The 21972-nt window shown below is 37.6% G+C and overlaps 1 protein-coding gene and 1 long non-coding RNA gene across 4 annotated transcripts in view; both read right to left on the bottom strand.

The window, feature by feature from the left end:
- LOC118564202 overlaps positions 1-21972 on the bottom strand; it is a 45783-nt gene that overhangs the window by 7742 nt on the left and 16069 nt on the right. The window contains exons 1-3 of one of the 2 annotated variants that reach the window (XM_036141592.1): positions 4071-4621; positions 269-327; positions 35-143 (exon numbers count right to left, since the gene is read on the bottom strand). In XM_036141592.1, the coding sequence (XP_035997485.1) occupies positions 35-143; positions 269-327; positions 4071-4100 (198 nt within the window). In that variant the 5' untranslated portion in view covers positions 4101-4621. Of the gene's footprint in view, positions 1-34; positions 144-268; positions 328-4070; positions 4622-21972 lie in introns of those variants that run through there. The other variant, XM_036141591.1, reaches the window with a different exon arrangement.
- Positions 14845-18512, bottom strand: LOC118564208. 2 transcript variants are annotated; one of them, XR_004931718.1, is made up of 2 exons: positions 17986-18512; positions 14845-15652 (listed from the first exon to the last, which is right to left on the bottom strand). It is a non-coding gene; the product is annotated as an uncharacterized LOC118564208 (long non-coding RNA). The 2 variants fall into 2 exon arrangements; XR_004931719.1 differs by lacking the exon at positions 14845-15652 and adding an exon at positions 16819-17910.

Here is a 21972-nt window from a genome sequence, read left to right as displayed (position 1 = left end):
TATTAATTAAAATGATCAGCTCTGCTATACATACCTTGTTATGAAGAGACCAGCGTTGCCAGAAGGAGGTTTTTCTAGTCCTGGGAGCCTCGCTGGTATCAGGGGTTGTGGTGGAAATGGGAGACCATGCCTCTCTCTGTAGCCTGATATGAGAAAAATAAGCAGAAAATGTCAAATTTGTGGGTGTCCAAGTCATTTGTTACAGGAAAATAAAATCTGATAAATTAAAACTACATGGAAACAAGTTAGGATTGTTATAAAACTTTACCTCTTCTGCAGACTTGCGTTATCACCATCTCCAGAGCGTACATCCCCTGGAGGGCTTTTCAATTCAATTCAATTCAATTTTATTTATATAGCGCCAAATCATGAAACATGTCATCTCAAGGCACTTTACAAAGTCAAGTTCAATCATATTATACAGATTGGGTCAGATTATACAGATTGGTCAAAAATGTCCTATATAAGGAAACCAGTTGATTGCATCAAAGTCCCGACAAGCAGCATTCACTCCTGGGGAACCGTAGAGCCACAGGAAGAGTCATCTGCATTGTACATGGCTTTGCTGCAATCCCTCATACTGAGCAAGCATGAAGCGACAGTGGGAAGAAAAACCACCCATTAACGGGGAAAAAAACCTCCGGCAGAACCGGGCTCAGTATGAACGGTCATCTGCCTCGACCGACTGGGGTTACAGAAGACAGAACAGAGACACAACAAGAGAGACAAAAAAGCACAGAAGCACACATTGATCTAGTAATCTGTTCTACATTAGATGGTAGTAGCGGGTGAGCCGTCTTCTCTGGATGATGTCACAGTTAACAGAACGCCAGACCAGGTGTACCTACTATGAAGAGAAAAGAGAGAGAACAGAAAGTTAAAGCAGAAATGACAACACATAATGCATAATTGAAGAACAGTAGAACTCAATATAGTGAGAAAATTAGATCCTGATATACTCCAGTAACCTAAGCCTATAGCAGTAAAACTATAAAGGTGGCTGAGAGTAACATGAGTCACTAGTTATAATTTTTGTCAAAAAGAAAAGTTTTAAGCCTAGTCTTAAAAGTAGACAGGGTGTCTGCCTCACGGACCAAAACTGGGAGTTGGTTCCACAGGAGAGGAGCCTGATAGCTAAAGGATCTGCCTCCCATTCTACTTTTAGAGACTCTAGGAACCACCAGCAGACCTGCGGTCTGAGAGCGAAGTGCTCTGTTAGGAACATACGGGGTAATCAGAGCTCTGATATATGATGGAGCTTGATTATGAAGGGCTTTATACGTTAGAAGAAGAATTTTAAATTCTATTCTTGATTTAACAGGAAGCCAATGAAGGGAAGCTAAAATTGGAGAAATATGATCCCTCTTGTTGATTTTCATCAGAACTCTTGCTGCAGCATTTTGGATCAGCTGAAGGCTTTGAACTGCATTTTGTGGAATTCCTGATAGTAAAGAATTACAATAGTCCAGCCTTGAAGTAACAAATGCATGGACCAGTTTTTCAGCATCACTCCTGGACAGAATGTTTCTAATTTTGGCGATATTCCGGAGGTGAAAAAAGGAAACTCTGGAAACCTGTTTAATATGGGATTTAAATGACATGTCTTGGTCAAAAATAACACCAAGATTTTTTACTTTATTACCAGAGGCCAGTTTAATGCCACCCAGATTAAGTGATTGGTTAAGAAGTTTATTTTTTGAGGACTCTGGCCCAAAGATTAAAACTTCGGTCTTGTCAGAATTTAGATGCAGGAAATTTAAAGTCATCCAGCTTTTGATGTCATCAAGACATGACTGCAGTCGAAGTAATTGATTGGATTCATCAGGATTTATGGATAAATATAGCTGAGTATCATCAGCATAACAGTGGAAATTAATCCCATGCTGTCTGATAATTTTGCCTATCGGAAGCATATATATAGTAAATAGAATTGGTCCAAGGACTGAACCCTGTGGTACTCCACAAGTGACCCTAGAGTTTGAGGAAGATTTATTATTAACATGAACAAATTGGAATCTGTCTGACAGATAAGATTTAAACCAGCCTAATGCTTTCCCCTTAATCCCTACAGTATGTTCAAGTCTTTGTAGGAGAATATTGTGATCAACTGTATCAAACGCAGCACTGAGATCTAACAGGACAAGTATAGACACAAGTCCATTATCTGAGGCCATGAGAATATCATTAGTGACCTTCACCAGAGCTGTTTCAGTGCTATGATGAGCTCTGAAGCCTGACTGAAACTCCTCAAGTAGGTCATTACTTTGTAAATGTTCACAAAGTTGATTAGCAACTACTTTCTCAAGAATTTTAGATAAGAAAAGAAGATTAGATATAGGTCTGTAATTTACTAACTCATCTTGATCAAGAGAAGGTTTCTTAAGTAAAGGTTTAATAACAGCTACTTTCAAAACCTGTGGTACATATCCATTTACTAAGGATAGATTAATCATGTCTAAAATAGTGCCACTGATCAAAGGGAATATGTCCTTAAACAACTTGGTTGGGATTGGGTCTAACATACAGGTAGAAGGTTTAGATGAAGCTAAAATTTTAGATAGCTCAGAAAGCTCTACTGCTTTTAAATAGTTCAAACACTGCGCAGATTCTAAAGATTCCTCCAATGCTGCCTCACTTACTGAGGACGAGGTAATCATGTTTGGGAGGATGCCAATTATTTTATTTTTAATGGCATCAATTTTATTTATGAAGAATCCCATAAAATCATTACTACTGAGAGCTAAGGGAATGGATGGATCAACAGAGCTGTGGCTCTGGGTAAATTTGGCAACTGTACTAAAGAGAAATCTAGGATTATTTTTATTCTCTTCAATTAATGATGAAAAATATGCTGCTCTAACTCTGCAGAGGGTCTTGTTATACAACAATAGTCTGTCCCTCCAGATTAAGTAGGATTCCTCTTGGTGTGTAGAGCGCCATTTTCTCTCCAATTTCCTAACATTGCGCTTCAAGGAACGCAGCTCTGAATTAAACCAAGGAGCCAGCTTCCTGTGAATAATCACCTTCTTTTTCAAGGGAGCTACATTGTCTAATGCAGAACGCAATGAGGAAGTCACATTGTTAGCAAAGGTATCGATTTGTGAATGGGAAGAAACAGCAATGCTGCCATCTACAGGGCATTTCTGCAATACTGAGGATATTAAGAAGGGGACAGACTCTTTAAGTTTTGATACAGCATTATCCGATAAAAATCTACTATAATGGAACCCTCTTTTGGGGGTGGAGAATTCAGTTAGATTAAACTCAAATGTTATTAAAAAATGATCAGACAGGACAGGGTTGTGAGGAAATACTGTTAATTCTTCACAATCAATGCCATATGTCAGCACAAGGTCTAAAGTATGGAGCCGAGAGTGCGTCGGTTTATGCACATTTTGAGCAAAACCAATTGAATCTAGGATAGTTTTAAAGGCTACACTAAGGTTATCACATTCAGTGTCAACATGGATGTTAAAATCACCCACTATAATAACCTTATCAGTATTTAACACCAAATCAGATAAGAAATCTGACAACTCATCCAAAAACTGAGTGTAAGGGCCTGGTGGACGATACAAAACAACAAACAGAAGAGGTTTTATTGCTTTGCAGTTTGGATGAGGGAAACTGAGGGTTAAATGTTCAAAAGAACTGTAATTATTAGTTGGCCTGGGACTAATTAATAAATCAGACTGAAAGATAGTTGCCACTCCTCCTCCTCTTCCCACAGATCTGGGAATGTGGAAATTTGAATAACTGGAGGGGGTTGACTCATTTATACTAACGTAGTCCTCTTGTAGCCAGGTTTCTGTGAGACAAAACAAATCAATCTGATTATCAGAAATTAATTCATTAACTAACAAAGTCTTTGGAGGGAGAGACCTTATATTTAATAGACCACATTTTATTTTTCTGTTAAAATGTTGTAAAAACAGATATTTAAGTTTGATAATGGTACCTTTTCACAAATTAGTAGCAACAAGTCAAACTAAATTACGATCAAATTGAGTGGAAATCATCTTAGTGCATTAAGTCAAATCAGCAGATTACACAAAGAATCAGGTTCATACCTTTTGTTTTTTCCAAATGCAGGAAAACATCTTCACACTTACTGAGCAAAGTATCTCAAAAACCGTGATAAATTTAAGCAAGTACTTCTCTATCGCCGTAATATATGGAAAGTGGGTTTTCAAATGTCTGTTAAGGGATATCTTAAGTGCTGATATTTGAATGAAATCATTTTGGCATCATGCAGACGCATAATTACCTAGCAGCTGTTCAAAAATAAACATTTTAAGTGTATTTGTGTACATTTTTAAAAACACAATTGTTGGGGCCTCCCATAGCAACAATTAGAGATATAATACAATTTTATGCCCCATTAAAAACATAGAAATTAAAATTCACTATTTTTTAGGCTTTACTATGTTGTCATACTTTCATGTAGAAACACAGTTTAATTTTCTGTTTTTAGAGAAATCCATCATATTGTTTTAAAATTGAAGACACTATTTTCATACCACCTACGGTTTCTCCAAATTTTGCATTGAAGTGCCACAAACTTTACATGTAAAACCAACAGCTGCATTTAGACGGTAGTTTGTTAGAGTGGGAGGAGGGAATTAGGGGGCGTTTCCTGCAGCTGGCAGGTTGTCGGTTCAATACCTCGTCTGACCGTCTTAGTGTCTTTAGGCAAGACACTACCAGGGTCCTCACCGGGATTTTTTTTTTCAGCATAATGACGCAGTGAAATAAACACAGGGCCAAAAATTAACTGCAACAAAAAGGAGCCTTTTATTCAATAATTGATCAATTAATCAGCTACACCACCCGCATTTAATGCAGTGCAGCTCCCATCCCACACTGTCATGCTCAGTGCTTTCACTCCTGGCTCTATAAAGGCTTATGAGCAGAAAGTCCAATGCGTTTCAGTTGCCTGAGAAAGAAGAGCTGTTGTTGGACCTTCAACACACGCTCCACCACCTCCCCGTATATTAAGAGAGGAGCGTGTTCAGTCTTCCTGGACCTCCTGTAGTCCACGATGAACTCCTTGGTCTTGCTGGTGTTCTGGATGCGGTTTTTCCTGGAGCACCACTGTGTAATATTGAGGACCTCCTCTCAGTTGTGGGTCTCATGTTGGAAATGAAACACAGTTTTCCTTCGTCCGGACTTTCGCAGTACTCAGCACTGCTTAAAACCCCCATCTCTCTCTTTGAATCTACCGCTTTGGTGGTGTTTCTTTTCCCAAAAGTGTCTGGTTGTGGTGTTATGCCCTTAAATCGGGGGGAGTTACACTTCAAAATAAAACATCTCCTGTGATCCAAGAATACCTAATGTATTTTTTCACACAAGTGGACGAGGGAGAATGCCTTATAATTCATCCTCCCACCTCCCGCCATTTTCACCAAAAAACTGCAGCAGTTCAAAAACTGAATACTGAATTTGCACTTTAGCACTATAGAGACGTAATCATCAAAATAAGGATTGTGTGCTATAAAAGCAACTGTTTTTCTTTATACATCATTTGAGAAGTGTGAAAACTGCTTGTTGTTATCACATTGCAGAAGCTCACAGAGATAAGAGGAGTTTAATGTTGTTAATTTTTCAACAATGTTCCTGCTCTTTCAATTCACTCATTCATTGGTCATAATGTGATCATTAGTTTAGTAAGCCGGCTAGACTTATGGTACACTTTTATTAAAGGGGCCACATCATGCTTTTTAGCTGCATCAATGAGTTGTGGTCCATATAAAGTGGAACTGCAATGCCTTGGTCAGAATTCCTTACTAATTGCACCCCCCATTCCCTCATTTTAACCCTGTTCTGAGCTCCATCTGAAAGCAAATCTCCTTAAATCTATCCTGTTCTGCCATTTTTGTGGTATGCTGGTGAGGCACTGACGTCACCAGAGTCAGATTTACAAATATATACACTCTACAGAGTAGACTCATTGCAAAGTGCTGAAGGAGACTGACTGAGCCAAATCAATTCACCAAGAGACATGGAAAAATATTGATTCTTTGATGAAAAAAATAAAACTAAATTATTTGTCATCTGATTGGTAACAGTTTATGAGTTCTGTTTATCGCTGTCTTACCTCTACTTACAAATGAAGTCCATGCGGAGCTCTTTCTGAACAAAAATATTATAATTTTCCGGTAAAAGTTCTCTTTATCTTCTTCAGATTTAAAAGTCTCTCAGTGTCAATGGAGCTCACTGCCAGGGAGGAAAGCCTTCCTTGATCAGTCCCGTTCCAGCTGTATGTTTAGAGTCTTTTTAGTGCTTTACTTGTTTAGCAAAACTCGCTAATAAAACATCCATAATTTGCTGTCACTCTAGGACTTCCGGTAAGATGGCGCTGTGAGCAGCAACGTTTTTTTGGAGCTCTTAGTTCGGTCCCTCAAAAGTAAGTAAAAAACGCAGTTTAGTGTGAAGTCTGCCGAAAAAAAAGAAGAATATAAATCCGGAGTCCTTGCTGGATGTGAAAACCGGGTTACTCGTTACTGTTTATGGCCGAATCAGATCATAACTACACACTAGCAAGAAAAGAGAAGCTCGACATGAACAAGCGTGGTGAGCCAACATCCACTCCTGACAAGATGGCAGCTACAAAGAAAAATAAAGCCGCAGAAGACAGAGAACTGCAGGAAGAAGTTGCTACCAACAGCAAGATTTTAGAAGCTGTTAATAAGTTGGCAGACAGATTCGACATACAAGAAAGAAAAATGGAAGAACTTAATAAAAAAATGGAGGAAAATTCTAGTCAGATGGCTTTTCTGCGTGAAGAAGTAGCTGATTCCCAGAAACGAACGGCTGAGCTCGAAAAACAAGTTGACATGCTGAAGGAAGAAGTGAAAGCAGTCAAGTTGAGATGTGAGGAACAAGAAAGATATAAAAGAAGATGGAATCTTCGAGTGAAAGGATTGAGAGAAAAAGAAAATGAAGATACCAGAGCAGTGGTAATCTCACTTCTCTCCAGGATTGCTCCAGGAGTGGCTTGGAATGTGGATGACATGGTGGACTCCGTCCACCGTCTGGGGAAAAAAGAGCGAAATCACTCAAGGCAAGTGATCATCCAGTTTGTGAAAAAAGAATGTAGAAATCAGATATGGAGGCTCTCCAAAGACTGTGATGTGTGCAAACAGGCCGGTATCAGATTTGCTGAAGATTTAACGAAGGAGGACAAAGCTGCTAGAGAGAAGCTGTGGCCAAAAATCAAGGAGGCGCGGGACCAGAAGAAAAGAGCCTACTTTCGGGGACCGCTCGGCTTTATTGAGGATGTGCAAATATTTGCATAAAATGTCTCAAGATACCAGCAGGAGAATTTCACAATGACGACGCACAAAAAGTTTAATAAGAGGGTCCAATATATATTTTCTATTTTCCTTTCTCTAGATTTCTAGACTTTTATTAAGGCAAGTTACACTAGCCTATTTATATTAAACTGTTTGATTAAGTTCTATGAACAATTTCAGTTATAAATGTTCGTTTGTTTCATTAAACACAAGGGGACTCAAGGATAACACCAAAAGAAAAGCTATCTTTTTATTTTGCAAAGGACTAAAGGCACAATGTGTTTTTCTACAAGAAACTCATTCCAGTGAAGAAGACACAGCTTTTTGGAGAAATCAATGGGGCGACACAATCTTATTCAGCCATGGAACTAACAAATCTGCAGGTGTGGCCATTTGCATGAACAACTGCCCAGGAAATGTTTTGGAAACTAAAAAAGACTCAGAAGGTCACTGGATTGCTGCGGTATTGAATATTGATGGTCTTCCATTTATTCTACTAAATGTTTATGGATATAGTGGAGAAGCTAAAAACAAACTATTATTAGAAAGAATTTCTGAGGTTATTAAGAATCTTAAATTAAAATATACAACGGATTGTATTTTAATAGGAGGTGATTACAATTGTGTTCCTGATGAATGGTATGATAGATTCCCTACAAAATATCTCGACCACAAATTTAATCAAACAATTACAAAATTTTGCAAAAACAATTCTCTTATTGATATTTGGAGACAGTTTAACCCCACGCTAAAACAGTTTTCATGGTTTAAGCCTAATGGCTCTTGTATGTCAAGAATTGATTTCTGGTTAGTAACTCAGGAAATTTTAAACTATACCTCACAGACTAGTATTTCTGCTGCCCCAGCAACTGACCATTCAGTTGTCAGTATCACTCTAGTGTCTAAAAAAGATATTACATGCAGACAAAAATATTGGAAATTTAATGCAAATTTATTAAAAGATGATCAGTACTGTAATATGGTTAAAAAGATTTTATCTGATGTTAAAACAAATAGAGAAATTACCAGCAAAGGAAATAAATGGGAATTTTTTAAATACAAACTGAGAGAATATTCTATTAATTATGGTAAAGAAAAAAGTAAGAAACAAAAAGAACAGGAAAGAAAATTGAGCCAAGATATTAATAACTGCTGCAAAAACTCCTTGTCAACAGAAGCGGAAAAAAAGAAATATATCGAATTACAATCAAAATTGGATGAATTCTATCAACAGACAGAGCACGTGGTGCATTTATTCGATCAAAAGCCAAATGGATTGAAGAAGGAGAAAAAAATAGTTCATATTTTAGGATATTAGAAAAAACCCGACAAAAGAAAAATATAATTACGTCTCTAAATATTGGAAATAGATTTGTAACAACATCAAAAGAAATATCTTACGAAATATTCACATACTATCAGAATCTATACTCTTCAGAATTTTCAGTTACTCATTCTGACAACTTCTTTAAAACAGTCAAACCATTTATTAAACAGATAGATTTGGATTTTAAAAAGACTTGTGATACTGATTTAAAAATAGAGGAACTAGATGCAGCGGTAAAGAAAATGGCTTTGGGTAAATCACCAGGACAAGATGGTTTAACTACATATTTTTATCAGTTCTTCTGGTTGGATATAAGAGAATTACTGTATGAAGTACTGAATGAATGCATACAAAACAACACATTATTAACTACAATGAAGCAAGGCTTGATTATATTAATACCTAAACCAAACAAAGACAAAACAATTATTGAAAACCTAAGACCAATTACTTTATTAAATATAGATTATAAGATCCTTACACATGTCCTGGCTAATAGACTTAAAAGTGGAATAAACACAATCATCAGTGAAAATCAATCTGGCTTCCTACAAGGTCGATTAATACACAATAACATCCGCCTAGTTTTGGATCTGATGGATTACAAACATTTTATAGAAGATGAAGGTATCATTTTGTTCTTAGATTTCCTTAAAGCCTTTGATAAAATAGAGCACCCTTTCATTTTACAGTCGTTACAACAATTTGGCTTTGGGAAAAAATTTATAAACATTGTTTCTACATTATATAAAGATATAACAAGCTCGGTTCTACTTCAGTCAGGAACTACAAAGAGATTTGATGTAAAAAGAGGTATACAACAAGGAGACCCGATTAGCCCGCTACTTTTCATAATAGGAACAGAATTATTAGCATTATACATTAAAAATAACAGCAAGATAAGTCCACTAAATTTCCTCGGTACAAAAATTGTTAGCAGATGATACAGCATTGTTTTTAAAAAATGCTGACCAAATACCTGAGGCTTTAGAAGCAGTTTCGTTCTTCTCAAAAGCTTCAGGCTTAAAGCTTAACATGGAAAAATGTGAAATTTTAACTATTCAAAATAATCGATCCACTTTAATTCATAATATCAAAGCAAAAAATGAAGTAAAATATTTAGGTTTAATGATTAACAAGGACCACACTGAAAATTAAAAAATAAATATTCAACCCATCCTACAAAAAAATCAACAAATATTTAACAGCTGGCTCCAAAGGAACATTTCAATTTTTGGTAGAATATTGTTGACAAAAATGGAAGGAATAGCCAGATTAGTTTATCCGGCATATTCCTTAAATATATCAAATTCTACAATAAAAAAAATTAATCAAATTCATTACAATTTCATTTGGAATAATAGACAACATCTGATCAGAAAGAACGACATAGTAAAATCTGTTGAAAAAGGAGGATTAAACATTATTGATTTTGAAGTAATGAATGCCGTAATAAAATTAAAATGGCTGCAGACTTTTATTAAGAATGAAAAAAGTTTATGGTTTAGTTTCCCATCACAACTATTTCAAAAAATTGGTGGAATAAAATTTCTCTTAAAATGTGACTTTGATCCTGCAAAATTACCAATTAAATTATCAGACTACCACACACAAGTTCTTAAGTATTGGAAAATGCTATACAAGCACAACTTTACACCACATAATATGATTATTTGGAACAACAAATATATTCTATATAAGAGAAAATCTCTATACTACAAGGATTGGGATGAAAAAGGAATTTGGGCCATAGTACATCTAATGGATACAAGAGGTAATATTCTAGATTACACAGAATTTAAAAGAAAATGTAATTTAGATTGCCCACAGAGACAGTTTCTATCACTGAGCTATATAATACACTGGAGTGCTGATTTTGCCGAAAAACTGAAGTCACTGGCCGCCATCTTGCTCCTCCCTACTCTCACAGAATCCCATAGGATTCAATTGCAACAACAAGCAGTTTTCTGGCTGTGTGAAAACGTTTCACGGGTAATTCTACAGTCAGTGGATGTACTAACACTATAAACTACTAGGAAATTATGTGCTGAAATATTTTACATGTTATTCATATTAAATATATATATATGTATATATAAGTATGTGTATATGTATATATGTATATATATGTATACACATATGTAAAAATATGTTTTTGTATATTGTTATTTATATATTTATAAATGTTAAACATATATATTTAAATGAATAAAATGCTAAATATTTCAGCACATGACTTTCTCAGTACTTGATATTTTTACAACATAACATAAAAGTATATGGCATTTGACATTTTAAAAGTCTTAAGCCCCCCCTGAACATGAGAAAATCCTCGTTATTCGATGCTGTAGCGCACATATTCCCTAGTTACTGGGGGGAAATAGGGAGTACCAATATGGCGGCTGGTGGCTTCAAAGCGACTCGTTCAAACAGACGGTGATTAGCACTCCAGTGTATAATATAGCTCAGTGGTTTCTATCTGTGATCAAGGCAATTCCAGCAACCATGATAAACTTGGTCAAAGGAATGATTCAATATTCTGATGTAACTCCGATCTTTCCCTCTCTTCTTATAGGTAAATACGATTTCACATATCTCAAATTCAGTAACAAAATGATGAGAGAACATATAAACAACGAAATTTTCCCTCTCCCAGTTAAAAAGAATTTATCTTTAAATGAATTTTCAGAGATGGATGTGATTAAGATTAGAACCAGATTTTTCTCATTTCCTGTGTTACCCAAGATGAAAGAAGTTAATTTTAAAACTATAAATAATATTTATCCCTGTGCAGAGTTCTTAAGCTTAAGATTTAAATTTGATGTTGATGTATGTAATTTTTGTCAGAAAGATTTGGAAACACAAGAACATCTTTTTTACAGTTGTTGTGTGGTTAAGTCTTTGTGGGACAAGATTCATGATTGGTTATCAACGAAAAATGCGATTCCTAATTTTGAATATAAAGGAGTTAAATTTGGCATTACTTTTCAAGATAAAAGGGTAGAATTTCTGTGTAATACTATATTCATTATTGGAAAATTCTTTATTCACAAATGCAAATTTTTTAAAATTTCTCCAAATTTTCAAGCATTCCAAAATGATGTAAAGAATTTGTATGCTTCAATCAAATTACTGGAAAGTAACAAAGCCTTAAAGTTTTCAGATTTGATAACAGTATACTTTAGCTAAACCCCTGTGTTATTTGTTTTATTTTCTTTTTACTTTTGATTTAACTTTAATGAGACTGTTTAAGTTTATTTTATTTTTTGTCTTTCAAAAAAAATCTGTTATGGCTGCCATATGTTTAATTGTACTTATCTGATATTTTGAAAATTGTATTTTGGATTTGCTTAAAAAAAAAAAAAAAAAAAAAAAAAAAAAAAAAAAAAAACTTGCTGTCACTCTACAGTTTTAGGATCACGAGCGGCGCCCCTTGAGCGCCCCCTACCGAGAGGCCAAGGAACTGCCGGCCTCACCTACCGGCCTCACCGCTATAGGGCTGGGTAATAGCCAGGAGCGTCTCCAGTCTCCCCAGAGAGTAAATGTGGTACCCAATAAAACAGGTGCTTGTCCTCCCTCACTTCCCACACAACAATAACAATTAATTCATTACTTTACTTGTTCCCCACAGAGAGACATTCTTAAGTAGCTCCCAGCAGAGGGGTCAGTGGTCAGGCTGGGCTTCAGGACTGTGGCCCCAGAGCTGATTAGGAGTTCAGCACCTGCAACTTGATACATGGAGCTTTAATACTTTGCTTAGTTAAATGACTTAAAAATGTATTTATTTTTTGTCATGTTTGTTCTGAGTCACCACCCTTTTCTACACATGAAGGATTTTTTTTAACTTAAAGTTGGAGTAAAGTTGTGAAAGCATAATCATATCCACTGGGTTTGTATTTGTGTCTACATAGAATCATATAAGCTAGTATTTGCAATTTAATCACTTGTCTTTATTAAAGGATTTAAAAACATGTTATTTTTACCGACTCAAAGCAAGGTAGAGTTACCAGCTATATCAACTGACAAGATCTGGAAATAATATCAGAGGGAAATTTAGCCGGTATTATTTTCTCAGCAACATGTTGATGCTGTTTTATGTCGTCAGCCTTGGGCTATAATCTAAATCTGATCTAGATTGGTTAAAGTCGTTGGCCGGTAACCCCAGATCTCTGGGATCAAAGGAGGGGTCCCGGTGTGGGTGGGGTGAGCCTGGATTTGCATTTTGAGTATGAAGAGCTGCAGGTGTCAGACAGTTAGCCCCCACCAGCACACACACACATACAGACAGCCGTTACCCATCACTCACACACCAATACAGTCACTGATTTTTATCACTTAAGAAAATCAACTATGACAGGGTTTTTTTTTTTTTTTTTTTTTCATACCCCCCGGGTCTAAAAACAAACAAAGAATGCAAATGTCTGACTGGATTTAAACCTTTAAGACCTACGCATAAAAATCACAGGCCTGTTGGGTTCTTTTGGATTTTTTGTGCTGCATTTATTTTCTATGGTAAAATGAAAGAACTGAAAACTATACCCTGCTAAAAAAAAATAAAAACAGAAGACATTAACACTTTTTAATTAGAGTTTCAGTCATATCAAGTCAATTAAATGTGTAGATTACTGATGTGGTGATTTCAGTAGTTAGTCAGCGATCAGCTGTTCTGGTGTTAATGACATTAAAACCCAAAAAGAGGAATGGTTTTTCAGGTGGAGGTCTAAAGCCTGGCCTAATGTGGCAAGAGTGTACAGGCAGTTCCTGGATGATAAATGAATTGATACCACTGACCGGCCTCAATACTTCTAACCTAAATCCAACAGAATATCTCTGGTACATCATCTTTAGGTCCATCTGACGCCACCAGGTTGCACCACCAATTGTCCCGGAGCTCACTGATGTATTGGTTTGGATCGGGGGGGGGGGGGGGGGTGATACCCCAGTACACCATCTATCATCTCCTAAGGAGCATCCCCCCAACATTGTCAGGCATGCATTGAAGCACCTAGGGCCCACACAAACCATTAAGTACCATTCTGAGTTGCTGCACTGACATTTCAGCAAACCGGACCAGAACTGTTGAAGCCGTCTGCTTCCCCGGGTTCGTTGATTTGTTGTGCAGGACTTTAAAATAATAACTCAGCCATGGACGCAGAATTTCAGTTTCACCTTTGCAAAGGGGAGAGATGGTACACCTGCCGATTCCGGGCAACAACTCTCGTATCTCTCCCGCTCAGGCTGGTTTTTATTAAAGTTAGAACATAGATTATACAAAGTCACACAATGAATGACGCACACATCCTATCGCTATCTTACTCCCTAATAACTATCTTCCCTCATTATTTTCTCCAGCTGCATGTGAACCGGAGTTTCTGTTCTTTCCCACTGCCTCGGACTGGCCTTGAAAGTTCTCTTGATACTCATACACAGAACCTATTCACATTCTCTTCTTCTGATAAACAGACAGGCCTCAAAGCAAATATATTGCACAATAAAAGCATGTTATACCTTCATAAATGTGTACTAAAAAATGAATCAAAGTTAATACATTCCACAATTCCCCCTTTTGAACTCTTTTAAGAGTTCACCCATAAACTATTGCAGTAGAAAACCCTAAATTTCCTGGTTTGTTATGACACCTTTGGTAAATACTTGATTATATTGTAATGGTAATAAGTAATAAAAGAAAAACACATATTTTCCCAAAAACAGTAATACTTCTGGTTAAATCTTATACATGCATCAGCTCAAACCCAGTGTCCTCGTTCTCCTCCTCAGGTACTGTGACTAACAAAGGCATCATAACTCTGTGGTTCTGTTTCTCAATGGTGGAGGATATGAGGCAGACCGTCAATGAGCAAATGCATTGCGTGCAACAACAATCGCATGTAATCAATATTGCTACAAATGCTGCAAGTGATATAAAAAGAGATGATCAGACTTTTCCACTTGCCAAACTCACCAGTCATCCACCCCTCGAATGGGTTAGAGATTCCGGAGTACTCGTGCATAGTTTCTGAGAGCGTGCGCAATCCTTCTAATGCTTTTATTACTGCCTATGGTCACCACAATATTAGTATAATCCAGATATAGCCATTTGCCTGCAACACAACCCTTAGGGGGTTTGGTTAATGCTATTTTAGTACCCCTGTGGAAAAACACCTGTGGAGAAACACACAAATTTCAACAAGAAATGCAAAAATACATATATAAAAACAAATATTTTTTTTTTTTAGTTCTCTGAGTCTCTTTTTGGTTTTCTTCTTCTCTCTGAGTGTAAGAGTTGCTACAACACCATGTGGTCAGGTAAAAACTACTTCTTCTGCCTCTTCTGTTTTATGCTTTTTTTCTTTCTTTTTTTTTCTGGAGCAGGAGAGCAGCTTACTGCCCACTTCTTCCGCCTCTTCTTCTTTGTTCTTCTGCTTTGTCTCCTTTGCGCAATTTTTGTGAGTGAGCTTAAGCTCACTGAATCTCTCTACGGGCATTATTATGTCCCTTGGAGAGTAGAGGATTCACCGGTATGCTCCCTTTCACGGCGTTGTGGTGTTATCCTGTAAATCCTGGCGCACCTGATGTTTGAGAGCACTGGGGTTCCTCAGTGGCTGCACACTGACTCCAATGATACCAGGTGTCGCCTTTTCCTTTGAGCCTGACTGCGTGCGAAGTGCGTTCCACCATCTGGTACGGGCTGGTCCACCTTGGTTCTGACCACTTTCTTTTCATGACTTTCCCACTCTGGTTCTGCGCTGGTCTTGGTGTTTCCTTTGGCACCCTGTGGTGGGACCTCACGGCTCCGCACTCTGGTCAGAGCACCCTAAATCACAACCCTCACCTCTGTCCTTCGTTGACCTTAGCGCGCACTCAGCCGAGGTCTGGGGGTTGTGGACCCTCCTTCACATTCCTTAGGAATCTCCAATATAATCTGAAACTACACAACAATCTTTAGATGTCAAATTTCGTGTGCTACCTGTGAATCCTGGGAGGTTGACGTCGCAACCCCGAAAAACTCCTTCCAGTCAGAGAGTGCATCCTGTAATGAAATTAACTGAACACTCCAACAAGAAACAAAACTTTACCCCATATCAATTTAGTCTGTGCACAGATTTCAGCCAATTATTTTTCAGATACTAATTAATCCTTACCACCTTTTATTGTTCCATCTTCATCCTGTCAGGAAACCTATTGTTAGAAATGTAATAGTTAATGAGACATTTTATCATAGTTTCTCTGTTCTCTCCTTTCACAGGCCTCTGGTCATCCTGTAAAAGAATTCACGCACGCACACACAAACACTTTTAAACCTCGGATGTGAATCACCGTGTCTGTGGAATCAAAAGTTAGTTAATTGTGGTTTGAAATCAAAGTACATTTTTTCCTATAACGATGTCCAAATCTTCCTTGGATTAAAATGACCACACATCGCACACACACTACTTTACACATGACATTGCTGTAACCTCTATAACCCCAGATGTCCTACTCCGGGTGCTTCAGAAAAAGTTCCTGTTTTAATCCTGGAGGAAACACCATGAGGTCGTTTTACAGCACCTGTTCTACTCTAACGCACATCTGAAGCAGCTCTGCTCCACCTACACTCTTCTTGTAATTAATCAGTGAGAATGCTATACAGCCTTCTCACTTATTGTTTTCCTGTTTTTCTTTATTATTATTATTATTACGTCGACGTCTAACTACGCCCGCATACTTCATCCAATTTCAACAGTCTTGGTGTCAAAACGTTCGGCTCGTTCCCGGCATGCCTGTTATATCTAATGGTTATGGTTAACTTTTACACTTTTTAAAATATTTCACTTTTTGTGCGATTTTTTTTGGCTGTTCCCATTGGAATCAATGCAAATTGCTTCGAATTCCTTCAAATTCTTCCCATTCTTCTAAATGTTCTTAATCTTCAAATTCTTTCAAATTTTTTGAAATTTTTTCTAATTTCTTCAAGTTTTTCAAATTCTTCAAATCCTTTAAATTCTTAATTCAATTTATTTATTTATTTTCCATTCTTCAAATCTGATTTCAATGTTTTCTGCATCTTCTGCTCAATCATTCTGCAGATTAGCATTCTCACTCGCTGTTACGCAGGAACAGCTTTTTCTAGTTCCTCTCTCAGTTCCTCTTCAATAGATGCCATTCTCATGTCAAAAATCCTGCACCCTGTTTTTCTATTTTATGTTTTTTTATTTATCTAACATTTACTGATATGTACATCCCCCTTTTGGAATCAAACTAGTTTTATTCCAGAAACAACAGTAAAATGTAACGTTCTGTTTTTGTCTAGGTTTATTGTTTGGTGAAGTTTGTTCTCTCCTGCCTCTGGTTTTATTTCTTTTGTAGGTTCTATCTTGTTTTAGGTTCCTGTTTAGTCTGTGTATGGTTTTAAGTTTTCCGGTCTTTGTATTAGTCCTTATCTGTGTTCTGTGCTTTGTGTTATCCTCAGTCTTAGGTTTATTCTTCTGTCAGCATTGTTATTGCTTCCACCGTCCTATGGTTAATTAGTTCCCTCTGTTCGCCTGTTTTATTTAAGCCTCACTTGCTCCTCAGTTATTTGTTGGTCCGTCACACTCACATGCCCATGCTCCTGTTCCTCCTCGGTTACTCTCTCTGTTTTGGTAAGAGCCCCGGCACCTTGATTCTGTTTTGGATTACCTGTTTCAGTTTACTCTGCCCAGTCTGTTTGCCAGTTCCCGTCCAGCTTGTTTGGATGTCTGCCTTACCTCTATTTGGATCCTGTTTATGTTCACCTGTCTTCCATTAAATCCAGTTTAAAGGAATAACTCTGTTCTGCAGAATATCGGGTTCTGCTCCACACCCATCATTACATAAGAAGCTGTCAATAATAGTAATTTCAACTCCATAGGGTAATCTTTGGTGAAGTAGGAAGAAAGAAAATAAAAATTTCCTCGAATCCTGAATCCAAATCAAAATCTTATTCAACTTTATCATACCTGATATTTTCCCGAGGTCCCTCAAAGGTTGCGTGAGATCAACGTACCCACCATGTAGTTGTCACAGCAGCCATTTAGTCCCAAAACTATAATGTGTCTTCCACGCGCTGTAGTTTAGGTTTGTTAGAACGCTTTGCTTGTTATTGGAGGACACATTGGTTGTTCCTGCGGAAAATAACACAGCCCAGGAAAGACACGTTCCTTGGCAAATTGCTATTTTATCTTTACTAACCTTAAATGTAAGTGGAACACATGAAAGGATTCCCACCTCCGTGGACCTTCTGCTGATTAATGATGATCAGTACTTTCCCGGCCATGGTAACACTTCAAACTCATGTTTGAAATAAACTTATTAGTTACATCACAGATAATTTAAAAGGTATCAGTATATTTTAAAACAACAAACCTGCACGCTGGTAGGAGCCCAATCAGTTGCCTGAAGGGAATGTTTAACCACGCCCCTACTTCTTTCTGGTGCTCAACATGGAGAGAAAGAGAAATGTGTGAAATCGTTTCATCCGACATCATATATCGTTATAAATTGTTCAGCAGTAGCAGCTGCCAAACGCTCAGGTGCCACATACATATTCCTAGAATGACTGTCTGTGTTTTACCTTAAAGAATCATGATACCAGTCTGTGCAGTAGAGTGACGTGTGGCGGGTCAGGTGGGAAGAAGAGCAGGAACCCAGACGTTGCATCTTCCATAGCTGGAGAGAACACCAGTTGTAGCAGGCTCTGTTCTCAGTCCTCCATAGATGCTAGCAATGCTTTCTCCCCCTCAGATCACAAGGGCAGACACTGTTTCTTCTCTCAGTATCTTAGTCCACAACTCAGAGGCCCATACGTGGCTCCAGTGTCCACCAAAAGTTCATGCAGTCTTTTCCGCTGACAGCTCGGAGTCTGCAGTGCTCATGCAGCTGGCCATGTTTAGGGGTGTGTCATCAGACGAGTTATCCCCTTGTAGGGGTACTGACCTTGTGGAGGTGAGGTCATGTCAGGACTTGGTTGCTCCATACCAGGTGGACCTGCTGGTGGGGTGAAACAGCCCACAGGTGTTCAATGTCCAGGACAATCACAATTGTATGTCGATGGGTGCTTTAACATGTCCACCATATCAGCTCCAAACACTCATCCATCACGCCCTGGGTTCAATACTCGACGCCACACTGACCACCAAGCCATCTGCTTCCACGTTCAGCAACCAACAGTCCTGTAAATAAATAAAGAATAGAGAAAAGGAGGCAATAGGCAAGCCTCCTCCTTGGAGTTAATTAAACTGAGGTGACACCTTCAGGGTTGAACATCCAACTGCTGAAACATCACACGTTCACTTTTTATTTTACTCACTTTCTGTTTTGTTCCCTGTAATTGCAATTTAAATAATAGATCTTGTAATATCTTTTTTTATTATTATTATTATTTACTCTTCCTCTCCCCATCCTGAGCCACACTGGAAAATTATGTACCAAATGTTTTGTCCCAGCGAGCATAATCACAATCAGATCTATAACGATTTAGTTACATCAGCTGTAATACTGAAGAGGACAAAACTTTTAAAATCATTTTTCTGAATAATTCACCGCTGTTGTGGGTCCCAGTCAAATTAAGAACCACTGCTGGGGTGTTAAGGGAGAATGTTTTATAACTCCATCTTCCAAGTAAGAAATTAGTAAAGAAAACAAAGTTACATCTGGCATGTGGAACGTTCAAGCATCATTTTCAATACAATTTGCAGCAGAAGAGGGCACACAATCATGTGTGCCTTTAGTCAAATTATCTAATTTAGAGAATGTGTTTACATTAAAGAAATACTGTGGGATCTGCTCTTTAATTTTTCCAAATCCTTTTTTGTTCCTGTTGATTTCTGTCGCTCTGCAAAGTTTAACTTCTGTAGTAAAACGATTTAAACCAGTAACATTCTTCATAAATTCTTAAACACCAGCAACTCCATCTGAGGATAACTGTAAAACTAATGCATGACTAGATGTAGGGCTGATAAAATCTATCTAATCAACCGGGTTGTACTTTTACCAAACAGCTTTAAGTTCCATTTTAACTTTGAACTTTTGTTTCTGCTAACTGGTGATTCCTAGACCTACAATTAGCAGAAGTTGTTAGTGAGCTAATTCCTGCTTTCCTTAGATCAACCAGATTTAAGTCTAGCGTATTATATTCAAAATAGGCCTTTTAAACTATTAAAATTTTAATTTCAATTAATCTCGTATTCTATCTTTTTATTTCTGAAAGTATAAAAGCTCATTTGGGAATTTTAATAAGCACTTTTGCAATAAACCACACTAGTTAAAATTATGCTTATACAAAAACTACTTTTCTTTTTAGGTACTTTTCAGAACTGCAATGACAACATTCTGGTACCATAAACTGATAAACTATAGCCAATAATGAGCAAAATCACAAATTATTACGCCCTGATGTTTACACAATGTATAAACAAATGTGTGAATAAATAAATATTTCATGCTGAAATTTTTTTTTTAACTCCTAAACACAGATATAAGTTTTATTATTCATTTATTATTTACTCTCTTTCTCAAACACATATTCCTGAGCGGTCCCTTAGTTTGTCAAATGCAGAGACAGCAAGTCTGCCTCTAGAGTGGAGGGCTGCGCCCTGAGCAGCAGGCGGGACATATCAACTATCAGTGACCAATCCTCGGCTGTTTTCAGCGATGTTGGGGCTGTAGGTGTAGTAACAGATGACGCGCAAGGTTGGTGGGTGTTTGTAATAATGTGTTGTTCCTGGGGGTGTCACCAGGAACCGTTAATTCTCCGCCCAACACATTCAGATGTTTACATCATGGTCAGTTTTGTTTATCATATCTATTGTCCTGCTTTAGGTCAAACTGTCCCCCTGAGGTTCGATTCAGCTCAGTGTAAAAAGTCTCCCCCACACATATTCCATCCAGCTCCACTTCTCCCATATAATCTCCCCATATGCTGTTTGCCAAGTTAATAAAGTTATAACATTACAATCTAAAAAAAGACCCTACTCTATTATTTTTACAGCTGTCATGAATCCATTGTCAAATACAAGCTTTGTGCATTAATAGTGTAACTGAATACTTTCCCCATGGCTCTGGTTAACTGTACTCCATAATTAGGCACCCAAATAACACAAAAACAAAAACCTTTATCCCCAGTTTCAATCATTTGTAACAAGCCTGAGATATATTTATTTAAGTCATGTTAATATCTACTTGTTTAAATTTAATTTGGGCTGGACAAACTTTTATATTATTAATTCTTAAGTATTTTTCTCTGACAACCGTTTAGTTAAACCTTTCTGTTTAATGGAAGTCTCCAAAGTGCATTTGTTTTGAATGCTGCAGACATTCAGCGCAAATAAACACTTTTTGAAACCGTGGTTTTCTAGGATTTTAATCTGGATTATTTTCCAAAGACGAACAGAGCTTTCACACCAATAACACATACAACAAGACAATTAGACGAACAAAACACACACACGTGTCTTTCCTTTTAACAGTATTGTTCACAGATCATGTTTGAAAAGTTTAGATTGCCGAAATATATTTTGCTGAAATATCACGCTTATTGGCCAACGCGCCTCTGTCACTCTTCGGGGAGGTTTACTTGGCAAAATTGCCCCGCACCGCCGTAACCGCTCAATTTACCGGCTGTCCGACGCCGCGCATCCGCAGAAACAAGGTTCAACATCTCGCCACTCGCCTGTCATCTTTTATCTCATTACGTTTCACGTTTTTTTTAGTCATTTTCCCCCACTAGCCGAGATAATCATCTATCCGGTCCGTTACTAAAATGTTTCCCCCGCGAAACGATGCGCTTCTAAAGTTCCGTTTTTTTTTTTGTTTGTTTTTTTTTTTTTTTTCCCTCGACTAACTGCTGGTTGCACTCAGAACGCTTTGTTGCGCCAAAAAAGCCACAAATACATCGATCTGTCATCCCATTGATATCCATGCTGCACAATTCTATTTATTTTCACTAATATCCTGATCAAATGCACCGTAATTCTCTTACGCTTCAGTTGCTATTCTCAGCTCTGTCATACGCACAAATCTACACACACAGACTTACACACAAAAACCCATTAGCGCACAGACACCAACCTCCGCGGATCCAAGCAGTCTCTCCCATAGACATAATATAAGAGTAGACCCCGCATTGACTGTTACTCTTTATATATGTCTATGGTCTCTCCCCCACTCACTCAAACAAAATGATCTCATTTCCACAGATACAATATGTTGTACAAGACAGACAGACAGCTTGCGCGTAGTGTTCTGCGAGACGTCTCTCTCTTTTTTCTATATACGAAACCTCCTTGTTCTAAAAAACTCCCAGAGTGTTGCTCTGTATTTCCCCTTTAGATTTCCCGATTTATTACTGATAGC

Source organism: Fundulus heteroclitus, chromosome 9 (assembly GCF_011125445.2).
Source record: "Fundulus heteroclitus isolate FHET01 chromosome 9, MU-UCD_Fhet_4.1, whole genome shotgun sequence".
In the NCBI taxonomy this organism is placed as follows: Eukaryota; Metazoa; Chordata; class Actinopteri; order Cyprinodontiformes; family Fundulidae; genus Fundulus; species Fundulus heteroclitus.
The sequence above is the reverse complement of the archived record's forward strand: the minus strand, read 5'-3'. Positions and strand labels throughout refer to the sequence as shown.